This window comes from Dermacentor albipictus, chromosome 6, assembly GCF_038994185.2.
Source record: "Dermacentor albipictus isolate Rhodes 1998 colony chromosome 6, USDA_Dalb.pri_finalv2, whole genome shotgun sequence".
NCBI classification, from domain to species: domain Eukaryota; kingdom Metazoa; phylum Arthropoda; class Arachnida; order Ixodida; family Ixodidae; genus Dermacentor; species Dermacentor albipictus.
In genome coordinates this window covers 91,361,097-91,373,672 of record NC_091826.1, presented here as the reverse complement: position 1 = coordinate 91,373,672, position 12,576 = coordinate 91,361,097, and the positions used below count along the sequence as shown (strand labels likewise).

At 50.5% G+C, this 12,576-nt stretch overlaps 1 protein-coding gene across 19 annotated transcripts in view; it reads right to left on the bottom strand.

Moving 5' to 3' along the window:
- Positions 1-12,576, bottom strand: part of LOC135897687 (cell adhesion molecule Dscam1-like) — a 96,257-nt gene that overhangs the window by 62,608 nt on the left and 21,073 nt on the right. The window contains exons 1-2 of one of the 19 annotated variants that reach the window (XM_070541038.1): positions 11,308-11,429; positions 10,932-11,219 (exon numbers count right to left, since the gene is read on the bottom strand). The exons of 10 other annotated variants lie outside the window; for them this stretch is intronic. In XM_070541038.1, the coding sequence (XP_070397139.1) occupies positions 10,932-11,219; positions 11,308-11,383 (364 nt within the window). In that variant the 5' untranslated portion in view covers positions 11,384-11,429. Of the gene's footprint in view, positions 1-47; positions 139-2,458; positions 2,744-2,835; positions 3,017-3,624; positions 3,910-4,001; positions 4,090-4,778; positions 5,306-7,113; positions 7,399-7,478; positions 7,621-8,503; positions 8,789-8,882; positions 8,983-10,931; positions 11,220-11,307; positions 11,430-12,576 lie in introns of those variants that run through there. 8 more of the 19 variants (XM_070541037.1, XM_070541036.1, XM_070541021.1 and 5 more) reach the window with 8 other exon arrangements.

The window sequence follows — 12,576 nt, the reverse complement described above, 5'->3', positions numbered from 1 at the left end:
GACTGAGACGAGCTTGTTTTCGATTTGTACGGGAAAAGAGGGCTTACCGGCGCTGACCCCGAGAGCCGACGTGAATAGAAGCGCAGTGAGCTGGATGAAGCTCGACCCCGAGGCACTATGCATGGTCACAATATTGGAGGTATGCGAGCCAGGTATGGGAGACGGAATCAAAAAGCGGGAGACACTTCCTGCAGTCGAGCGAGCACTGCGTTCCGGCTTTACGAAATGCGAGAGAGCTAGTACAGAGTTGGACAGGGTAGAGAAATGAGCTAAGGCCTAGACAGCTAGCGCCACACCGTGAGTAGTATGTCGACGACATCGAGAGGCGAGGAATGCCGCGCAAGCCGCTGGCGTGTTTCAACGGAAGGCGAAAAGACACCGCAACGACGGGTTGCTAATATGAAAACAATGTGACTACTGTGCCGCCAGTCTGGTCTGTATGGTCAGTTTTTTTTTTTTCAAACAACACGGTAATCGCATGAATGAAGTCGTTGTTGCGCAAGAATGTCATCTGCAGCCGTGGCCTCCCTTTGTCTCCAATCTTCAGGTACACGGTGTATACTATCACTAACGGCGTCCATCGCGCCCTATCGCTTCCTGCCACCAGCCGCGTTTATATTTCCCAGTGCCCGTTCTGTTGCAATAACTGACCGCTTATGCTCAATTTTCCAAGTGTAGGCATTGCTTTTCTTGCACTCAACTTAACGTTAAAGGGGAAATATAAGCATGCGTTTTGACTAAATTGTTGGACTAACCTTGTGGATATTATGCCCGGAGATTACTATAGTTGCAGAGAAAATCGCGAGTGAAGGTACCGTGCTATGTTTCCCCCGATTCAAATCACCCGCGACGAACGAGAGCGCTGCTCTAAACAGAAGCGCCAGCAATCTCGGAGGTCATGCTCTGCCGGGCGCTGCTGCGAGTCTGAGGTCCGCATAGAGAGGGCGCCACACACCCGCGAAATGTGTGAAGTTCCTCGACTACGAAGTTGTCGCACCAGTAAGTTTACGCGTGTAGGGGAAAATATCATAAACTTGGCGAAACTACATTTTCGCTCATTTCGCAATAAAACGTTATTAAACTTTAAAGCAAACGCATTAACTGCAATCTACCTTTCCTACGTAGGACATGCTATACATCATTGGAAGCTGGTACCGTATTTTCACAGGGGCATTGCGAATCGTGTCCTACGTTAGTAATATTTTAGGCTCTATTTTCGGTATAAGCGAGCTTCGGACAGTTTAGTGCTCTAATCCGTCACTTCAGAGTTACTCACTATTTTCTGTGGATGTCTTATTTATTTCAGCTGTGTTTTTATTTGGTTTATGCTGACTTATTTTTATATCCTAAGCGACGCCACTAGGGTAACTTTCTTTCACTGGTTGTTTGCCCCCTTTCCTCCGTTTCCCTATTTGTCATCTCCGCATGCTGAGGCCCTATGTGCATTAATAGTGATCCAGGTGAGTGCATACTTCTGTGTTTGAGACAGAAGTAACGATCTGGTCATCACAGGTCAGATCAAACCAGATCGAATGGTCATCACGACCATTTGGTTTGCGAGGACAATTACACTCGCTGACTAGTTCTATTGAACGACTAAGCAACTACTCGTTTCCTGGGACTTTAGTCCTACTTGTATGAATTAGGCTAATTAGACAGAAACAAAGATATTGTATACAACGCTACTTGTCTGGTAAAACGAAAATGTTTAAATGCCACGCGTCTCGTCAAAAGGCGTGTAAGTGGCGATATTGAAACTGCCATTTCAGTCGTATGAATGTGGATGAATTTGCCGTGACAATTTTACTTCTGGCTAAGACGACTGCGCCCGACCACGTGGCAACCACGTGCCAAGCGAAAAAAAAAACAAAAAACAAAAAAACACTCTTACGAGCGTTGCACTTAAGATGTGCGAGTTCGCATAGATCGTTTCTAATGTTGAATATCTTTAATTAGGACACTGCTTTAAGTGGCGAAACAGACGTCGTTTCACCTGATGCGCTTCCCCGGTGTCCGAGACCAAAAAAAAAAAAGGAAAGAAAGAAAAGAACAAAAGAAGCTCTTCATCCTTAAGCATGCATCAGCAGTCAGGTTGTTTCGGAAAGTAACGCAAGTACAATATTCCCGCGAGGTGAGAGTGCGACGCCAAACCATATTTATAATATTATGTGTCGCCAGCATATACAGCCGCCGTCAGACACCACCCGAACAACGAAAACTTAAACACTTTAACATACGCGGTGAGCATCGAACAAAGCCAACATCGAATGCTTTGTAAGGAAGACGCACTAGCTAGTAGCATTCAGTGACACCCCAATCAGAAATCTCCAGGACCCTCCGTTGAAAAGTCAAAATGGCACTTAAGACGGTGACTTCGTGTCACCATCCGAAAACACTGCCGGTCTTGCAACACATCCAATCACGTGACCGCCCCCCCCCTCTGTGTCGAGTGGCTCACCTTCGACGAGCAGCGTTGCCGTCACGGCGTCCTTGCCGACGTCGTTGGTCACGGTGCACGTGTAATTCCCCATGTCTCCGGGCTCCACCTTCTCGATGGTCATGGTGGTTATGCTGCCGGTTACGGGTGTCGCGTACTTGGCCTTCGTGTCGCCGATGGGCCTGCCTTCGTGAGTCCAGCGAATGTCGAACGGTCCCGTGCCCCGCGTCACGGCGCAGGTCAGCGCGATCCTGTCTCCCAGAGCGACGTCTTTCGCGAACGAGATTGGCATGATGACCGGCGGCGCTGAGGAGGCAAGCACAAAAGACGGTAACTGGTTGCAAGTCTAGAGGAATGAGTGAAATTACCGGCCGTTGGTTAGAACAGGCGTTGCTTACATTTGTTTCCTTGGGCTCCCACGGCGAATACCGCGGCAGCTGTGAAGAACTGCAGCAGGCGGACACTCCGAGGATGACATCCGCGCATGATGGTTCGTTATATTATAGGACGTTATTATGAAAACTTCTACCCTTCGTGTGCCTCTCACGCGCGAGGAAGGCTGAAGCAAGGACGCATAGTTCTTTCACTGGGATGTTGGAGCATGCTAATGGACAAGGACACAGAATCCAGCTCGCTCTTATATCACGCTGGCAGTTCCCTTCGCAGTGGACAAGTGGCGCCACTTGTCGGCAAGAGTGCGAACGAAGGAAAGCCGCTACCGCCAGGAAAACGGCGGCAGTCTTTTGAACTGCTAAGAAGTCTTGTGTGCCGGTAGCACACGGAAAGCAAACATCCGAGCCAAAAAATTATTTGCGCGTCATCGACGTTTGCCATATATTCTATTGCTCGTCCATTTTGTATACTTTCGCAACTGCCGCCTCAGCAACAGTGACCTGAGGCTGGACAATCAGATCCCGTAAGCGTAATGTACACGCAAATGGTAAAATGCTTAAGGCTAAAACTATTTTTGAGTTTTATGTATACAAATGTCCCACAGCGTGGTGACGGCTCTTCACAACAAGCCAAACAATGTTTCCATGGCTCATTGCAAACTATTCGTTACTTCAGCGTACACGTTTGGGCCAAACGTGTGCTTCGCCAGCAGATAATACGTTGTCGTACAAACATTGTACGTTGGAACTACCGCCGTGCACGCGTTGACGGGTTGAATCGCGTCGTGTTCTTACCCTCAACGAAGAGAGCAGCTGCGTAGCTGGCGCTTCCCGCGGCGCTGGACACCGTGCACGTGTAGTTTCCGAAATCTTCAGCGCCGACGGCTTCGATGGTCAGAGCAGCGACGTTCTCGGCGAGAACTTTGACGTACTTCCTCGAACTGCTGGTCAGCGCGGTACGGCCGTGCGTCCAGACGTATTGGAAGGGTCCGACGCCGCTTGAAACGGCGCACATGACTGTGATCTTCTGACCGAGCAAGACGCTCTCCGGGAACGAGAAAGGCATAATTGCCGGCCGCCCTGGAGAAAGAGACGGCTGCGGTAGGAGAAAACCTACACCGACCAGGCACAGTGAAGGAGCTCGTAGGTAGGAGGTGCGTGGAATGACTCACCGGTGTCGACGCTGTTGCAAGGAAGTAAGAGCAACTGCGCGCTCAGGATGAAGAGGAAGGCTAGATCGAGCCCCATGTCGCCACAAAGACGTCGCGACCCTAGTTTGCACTATGCATAGTGCAAACTTCCCATCCGATGCGCGACTGGTGACGTCACGGTGGCGACTGAAGTTGCCAACCAGACGACTAGCGCCGCTCCGAGGAAACCGCGGGAACTATGTCTTTTATCCCGGCTTTCAGTAGCACAATACGGAAGCGCGCGACGCTTTTGAACACGTTGCGCTTGTTCAGGGCTGAGTAGGCTCACTTAAGACACGTCAAGCCTTACTTAGGTAATCCTTGGCGTGCGTGGCATAATGCGTTTATGTAAGGAATTGCATGGAGTACCGTCTGATCAAGTAAAATCGTTTTTAGTGAAACGTAATTATTTTTTTTTGTTCTAGAGCTGCTGCGACCTCTTCTACAAGTGACGTGATGAGTTAACCAACGGTGGACGCCGAAACATCGGAAATTGACTTGTTTTAACAGTATTCTAGAATTCTGGGATTCAAGCTTGCCTTTATCTGGAAACACTCGCTCTCGTTCTCGAAAATGATCGAGTGATGTGCACAGTGTGCGTGCTTTTTTTTTTTCTCCTTGCGGAACAGAGACATGACTGGGAAAAAGCCTAGGAGCAAATTTACGACCTAGATGTAGTTAAATGTCAAGTCTATGAACAGCAACCAACTATCCCCCTTCAAGGCCTATAGTTGACGAAACTCGAAGCTGCTGTCTCACCTTCTACGACGAGCGATGCGGTGTAGCTGTCGGAGCCGTGCGCGTTGGTCACCGTGCACGTGTAGTTGCCGAGGTCTTGGGCCGAAACCTTCTCCAGCGTCAGAGTGGCGATGTTCGCAGTGTCCTCCCTGACGTACTTCGTGGCCGCGTTGCTGCTCACGCGGCGGCCGTTGTGACTCCACGCGAAGCGAAAGGGTCCCTCGCCGCCGATCACCACGCAGGCAACGCTGGCCCGCTGCCCCAGGGCGGTGTTCCTCGAGAACGCGAACGGCTGTACCTCCGGAACCGAGGGACGCGCAACCGGAACATGTCTTCGGAATCTCTCAGTCGAACTCGATGACGTTGTCTTCGTGTACAAGGGGACAGCGAATCCGAGGTCCCGCGTGTGGGTGCGATTTTGGGCAAGCACAATGGTTCCGTGTTCCACAAGTACACAGGCGAGGAAGAATGCCCAGCCCAGTGGAACGGACGCCGGTAGTATCATGGTGAACGAGGGAGCCTTCGGGCCGGCCGTGGTGTACGAGTAGTCCTCACCGCCCTACCCAGTGCGGCGACGTTTGCGCGATCGGGTACCTCGATCGGAGCGCAATGTGAGTGCACGGACAACTAGCGCCACGTTGCGTGGATGGCTTGCACTACCGCCCGCCAACCTTCTCACTTCGTTTTTTCCTTCACGTCTGTTTACAAATACGCTGGTTCTCAGGGCACGCCACGGTGTTGGAAGATGCCTTCACTGTAGAGCTTACGTGGTTGTCATTCAGATACGTGTACTTACGTAATTAGGCTGGCGTTTTCAAATGCGAAAGAATATGCTACAACTTAACGTCAGAAAGGGGATGTAGTTTCCCGAAGAAATTATGCCGCGCCGTATACGGCAGTCATTCTTGAGTAATTCCTACTGCTGCTGGTCTAACTCAGAAAAATGTTCTTTCCTATTGCAGAGATGTCCGAAGACTGCTACTGCGGCGCACCCTTTCGGCGAGTAACGAAAGGTAAGCAGTTGTTTTTTTATGGTCGTTTTGCATAGTTACGCAATTCAAGATACGATTAGTGGTTTAGACACTCTGCGCGCACTCAGTAGTAAACGGTACAGAAATAAACCTTTAGGCGGACATGTTTCTCAATAGTGCGTTGGTCGTAACGACGCGTGATTCGACGACAACATCTCCTTGATTACGGTCATGACCGGTATTGCTAATTTGACCTACCTCCCATTGAATCCCTGGAGTGAAAAAATAAGTGTTACGACAACACTAACATAAACAAACATCAACCCGCTTTGCTCGGGTGAACCATGAATTCAAAATTCAATTTGTATTCCTTTTGCAGAAAGCTATCGACTATGCTACCAAACAAAATGAAGGCCAAATTTCACTTACATTGATTTCGCGCGCAAATAGGTGGTGTCCAAAGCCACGCCCCAGCCACCGTTGCGTCTGAGTAACAGAAAGAGATCTCGAAGGCTACGCTTTTGCAGATTGCATAGGCCGAAAGTGATTGCGGAGCCGGAAACACGTCATAGCTAGCCAGCGTGTGTATTCGGCATCGCCTATTGCAACGCCGGTACGTCAGTGTGACGTCGGAGTTTCAAAGCATTTCCTCGCACTGGAATCGCCTCAATGCTGACCAAAGTCATGAAAACTTAATTCTTAGATCGCGCCTCCCGCAGCATAGTTGACTGCTTGTCGATAACTAAGTCCATGACATCACCGCAAGTTACTGCGGCAGCTTCAAAGGGGCGTCGCTACTCGCCTTTTGCGATTTTCCTGGCTTACCTAGCCTTTGCCCACAGTAAGAGGTAACTTTTTGGTACTCTGTAGTAAATTGCTCTACTAATGCAGTTTACTGTTCCTCTTCTGCACTTCTAGGCGAGCTTGATTAGTTGATAAGAATTTATTATTATTATTATTATTATTATTATTATTATTATTATTATTATTATTATTATTATTATTGGCATATTAGTGCAGTCGAATATTTTAGACATAAGCTGAGGTGGTGTACAAATGTTTAGAGACAGGAGTAATGAAACATAAAGACATTGCAGAGTGCGAACAGTAAAGAGCGCTCCACACGGAGTGCAAGGCACAAGATAAACTCTGATACAGGCAACACAACAACATTACAGCGAAATCGGAGCAAATGGCCACTGGTAGCGCAAATGAGGTGCCATTGGTGGCAAACATATCGTGGAGCGAAAAATTCCGATTCTAGTTTCAGCGAGAGCGCACCCCCCACGCACCACCGAAAATTACAGGCTACTGTCGGCGCACCAACCCGCGGGTCGCAATGACTTTGCCATCATGCACATATGGCCAGAAACAAACGCGCCCACCTTCCACTATCAACGCCGCCGTGGCGCTGTCGCTGCCGAACCCGTTGGTGACGGTGCAGGTGTAGTTGCCGACGTCCTCGGCGGTCACCCGCTCGATGGTCATCATGACCACGTTGTCCACGACGGCTCGACAGCGCTTCCTCTCGGTGTTCTCGAGGGCCTCGCCGTCCTGCTTCCAGGCGAAGCGGAACGGCTTTCGTCCCAGCGCGGCGACGCAGGTGACGCTGACTTGCTGACCGAGACTGACGCTCGGCGGGAAAGCCAGGGGCTGGATGCGCGGCTCGTCTGCGCGCCGAATGATCGCGTGGCATTAGGTGTCCTTACGCGTGGAGAACGAGGCTTCGTCCGCGCTTCTGTTTGTTTACCTGTAGTCGCCGCATGGACGACCCCTAGATGGATGAGAATGAGGGACGCGGCCGTCGCTTGCAGCCCTGTTTTGTAGCCCATACTGTTGGGAGGTTGAGTATAGCTAGCTCTCAGTAGCGCGTCAGTCTCTCGCAGGCCTCGACTGCTCCGTTTCGTTTGCTGGACGATGCAGAAGCACCGTAGGTTCCCTTCGTCGACGCACCCGTGTGTGAGAGACGGACAACTAGCGCCACGTTACGGCAGGCATCGAAGGCTATACCGCGGAGTGCGCGCGATTGAGGTAGATTCGAATGAAGTCAAGAAGCGGCGCAGAATGTAGGTGTGCTCTCGTAACGAGCTCAAGTGCAGTAAAAACATTGTTTTGGCGCATATTGTGGTAGGTATGCGGTTTTGTTTGTTGAATTTAAATTGAGCAAACTTTCATCAGTAACATCAAACAGCCTACTTGGTCGTTTCTTTCTTTTTCCTCCATATTGACTGAAACACTTTTTTTTTTCGACATTGGTAAGTGTCCATATTTTTATAGATACACATCTGTGAATTGACGGGATAGCGAATATAAATTACCATTGTGTGAAAATCAAGCTGTTAGTTTGCTGTGTTTGTATCGGGCGGACATACAAACGTATGCACACGCGCAAAGATACGTGAACACACATACGCACACACGAAACTGCGGAGTCCGTTGTAATTACTAATACCCTAATACCCTAATTCCAGCTTCCTCACAACCCTCAGTCCCCATCGTGGCACGTATAAAAAACACCTAAAGATGCATTCTTCATTAGATACGTTTGGAATCTGCGTTTTCCATAAATACAGCCCAAAGAAAGTGTACTATAAAATCATGCGTCCATTATACCTGTGCGTTGGAAGCGCTATTCGCCGCTCACGCGGGACGCACGTAATCCCTACTTCGGCGCGTGTTGACGTGAGGCTTCAAAGTTTGTTTCGTTACTTGAGAAGCGCCGATTCCCAAGTCGGACGGGCACCACCGTGCCCGAGGTGCTGGACCACCACTGACCTGTAACGAGCAGCTCGGCGCTGTAGCTGTCGCTGCCGGCCGCGTTGGAAGCGCGACACGTGTAGTTTCCAACGTCTCGCGCCGTGACTGTGGGAATCGTGAGCGTCGAGATCGTCGCCGACAGCTGTTGGGGCACCGCGCGGCCCCCGGCGACCACGGGCAGGCCGTCCTGGAACCAGGCGAACCGCACCGGCTGCGCGCCCCGTATCGCGATGCAGGACACCACGAGGGTCTCGAGCAGCGGCTGATCCTTCGGGAAGTAAAACGGCTGCAGTCTGGGAGCCTCTGTGAGGTGCGCGAAGGTGAGCCACGCGGCGTGCGGTTATGTCTTCGGAATCCTGATGAGCGGGATACTATCCGCTAGAAAAGCTCGTTTTACCTTGTGCCGTCGCTGTGGAATGGACCACGGTTGTGCCGAGTAGCCAGCAAATGATCCACCGCAAAGCGGAAGGAATGGACATGTCGCCGGTTCTGCTGCGGCCGACGCGCTAGGTTTGGCGGGGCGATCCAACACCGTACGCTTTTTTTTAAGCAAAAGCTCAGCATCCTCCGGTGGCTGGACAACTAGCGCCACGTCGTGCCCGATGTCAGAACTATACATTCCTGCGCGACGTTTGTCTTCCTAGTATTGGCCGTCAGAAGGCACGCAATAAGGTCGCAAGTGAAGTGCCTCGTGATAACTTTCGTCAGTTTCGAGTGTGATCAAAGGAACGGAATCGCGTTCCGTTATATGCAGTAAAATTGAAACGCAATTGGCACCATTCAGCGACCTGCGAGCGTTTAGCTGTATTGTTTCGCTCAAACTACATGTGTTGAAAACCATTGCGTTCAAATGGCTGATAAATACAACAAACTAATAAGCGATAAACATATTATAAATCCCCGCAACCCGTCTATATACATGTGTTAAGTAGTCTATCAAGAACCGTTCCCCTGTGAGCACGACGCAGGTTATCAAAGGGAACGCCGTGTGGCCCATTGTCGCTTGCAACTTCTTAAGTATGCGTAGTGCCATAGTATTTCACGAGGGCACGAGCCTTGCATTTGCATTTCGACGATTGAACGGAACGCCGAGAAACAACGAACGCGTGATCAGGACCCACCAGCGACGACGAGCTCCGCCGTAAAGCCGTCGCTCCCGGCGGCGTTGCTGACGCTGCAGGTGTAGTTGCCGACGTCTTCGGCGCCGACGTTGGGCACCGTTAGGACGGACACGGATTCCGTGATCATCTTCGACACGGGCTTCTCGCGCCCAGCTTGCAGGGGACGCCCGTCCTTCGACCAGGCGAAGCTGAACGGCGGAGTGCCGTGGTTGACGATGCACGTGACCGCCACGGTCTGTCCTCCCAGGTGATCCTTCGGGAAGCTGAACGGGTGGATCCTGGGAGCATCTGTCGGTCCGTGATGCGCGGAATCCAACGTTAGAAATGCTCGGGTTCTTCGAACCCGAGTTATTCAAGAATCGGACGTGCCTACCTGCTCCGGCTTTGACGTGTAGTCTCGACACCGCTGCTTCGAAGAAAAGGACGATTAGCGTCACGTCGAGCACCGACATGGCTGGCCCGCTGAATCCTAGAGCGAGCTTTCTGAGGCTCACGCCCGCGCAGATTTTATGTGGCGCAAGGAGGGCTGAACTCTGTAGGAATCGCTCCAAAGATATACGGAAGCTGAGGCTCGTGGCGCCACATATGGGGAGATCCGACAACTATGGAACAAACTGAGAAGTGGAAACGACAGCGAGCCAACTTTGAAAACGGGTGGTTCGACGTAGCTGATGTGTGTTGTTCTCGCTTTCTATGGTTGTGCAGAATCCCAGGTAATAGAGTGAATAAATTACCGATTCTTCTTCACTTTTTTTTTTTTCAGAAGTAGAGAGGAAGCCGATTTACCAAGTGCAACTGGGAAATGTAAACGTTTGACGCGACAGGCGATGCTGAAAAATGGAAGCTGTTTGTATAGCTCGCATCTGATGTGCAAGACAGGCTAACGGGAAAAAACAACATCGGTAATGCGGCTGTTTCAACAGCATGTGTGAATACAACCTGATACTAATGACAGAAAAGACGTGATAACAGGTTGCGTGTAATGTTGCAGTGGTGGATTTCACCGTATTTTTTCTTCCCAGAATCGTGCACAAGCCCCGACGCCTTTAGCCGTATATTAAAAAGAAAGCACAATCTCTGCACGATAACCCGTTATTCCTAAGGTGCTATGTTGCTCACATTTAACGACAATAAAGAAAACTGGAACTGAGTGAAACTTCTTACAACGCGAACTATTGCGGATGTTTCGTTCTGTGAAGTTTTGAAATGAAGCACAACACCGGCCCCTGTAAATGCTGCGCACAGTCGTCTCGTTCAATTGTGATACTGCCGTGCTCCCTGAGAAATCAAGTATACAGCGAAGCTTTGATCCCAAATTGCCTCACCCTTGACTAGCAGCTCGGAGGTCGCACTGTCCGACCCGGCGACGTTGCTGACGGTGCACGTGTAGTTGCCGATGTCCTCGGCTCCAACGTCCGTGATGGTCAACGACGACAGCGTCTCCGAATGCTGCTTTACGTGGAGCCTGTGGCCGTTCTCCACCGGCAGCCCGTCCTTGGTCCAGACAAATTTCAGCGGCTCCGCACCCTCAAGCACGGCACAGTGAACGATGACTTTCTTCGGCATCGCCTTGGTCGAGGGAAAACTGAACGGCTGTACCTTGGGCGGTTCGACTGGAACGAAGAGCGTGTAGTGCTGTTAGGCATACCGGCCACTTTCTTCTGCGTGAAACGTCGCACATTCGACTCCCAGCAGTCTCACCTGACTGTCCGTGACACATGCAAGCGAATACTGCGACGATGGCTGCGACGCAGGCAGTGAAAACGCAGCGGGCCATTGCCTTGTTTGAGCACACGCTGAGCCCGACGCTTTGACGTGAGCCGCCTCGCGTACACTGCCGTCAGCACGTCTTGCAGCGTCGTCGTAAGCTCGGGATCCTGGTTCGGCGTGGACAACTAGCGCCACTTGGTGGTGATATATTGAACTAGTACATTCCTCGCGTGTGTGTTGTTCGCGCAGAGTGGCGGCAGCGTGGACTGAACTGTCGCTGTCAACCGAAGGAAGGCGTTGTAGGTTTACAGGCAGGTAGGTTTACAGGCTGGTAGGTGGCGCAACCCAGGCTTGGTTTACAAGCTTGGTGGCGCAACCCACTGCCCCGTTCCAAAGGGGACGCTCATAACATCCATCTATCCGTCCCATCCATCCAGGCATGACGTGATGTGCAGCGGCCCGCATTGGCGTTTCATCCATCCGTGTCTGTGACTAGTGCATGTACGGAGGATCTATAACTGACTTGTAGTGTTGACCTTATTTCGCTTTCTCAAGCATTGATACTACACAACACGAAGTATCCAGTGCACTAGGTACTTACAACCGTTGACTTGTATTAGAGCACGGTCTACAACTAACCTTTGGCATTGTGGCCTGCAGAATAATATAAAACTGACATGTTCTTTGACCGCTTCCGATAAAGTATAATAAATTGTGAAGTTATATAGTGGCTTGAACTCAAACAACGTGTTCGCGACAACCGGTTTGTGCCAAGAAAGAGAAACTCGCCGGGAAACGTGCACCGTAGCATGCCTCTGTGAAGATAGGAAAAATGGAACAGAAGAAAAGAAAAGAACACAGATGGCTCTCATCTGTGTTTAAGCTATTCGTACTCTTGCGTCGTTTCCAGGTTACTAAGTTACTGAAAATGGAACCGACTATTGGCCGATTTCCTAGACTTGCGCTAGGAGCAGAGCATGTTGCAGCTTAGACGGATCAACCCGAATTGTGATATTAAGCATAGTTGTACAGTTAATGCATAATTGAACGAGCACCGCAGACGTTGCACGTGCCGCTGTGCGCCTCATATCATCACGTCTATCTTCATATAATGTCGGGAGCATTTGTGACAGCGGAAAGCAAAGGTGCTTAACTCGCACAAAGATATGCCAGTTACGCACAGCAATTCGAAATTCCTGAGCTGTGCAGCTTAATACAGATCTTCATATTAAGAAGAGACACAAAGCAAGGGAACATTCG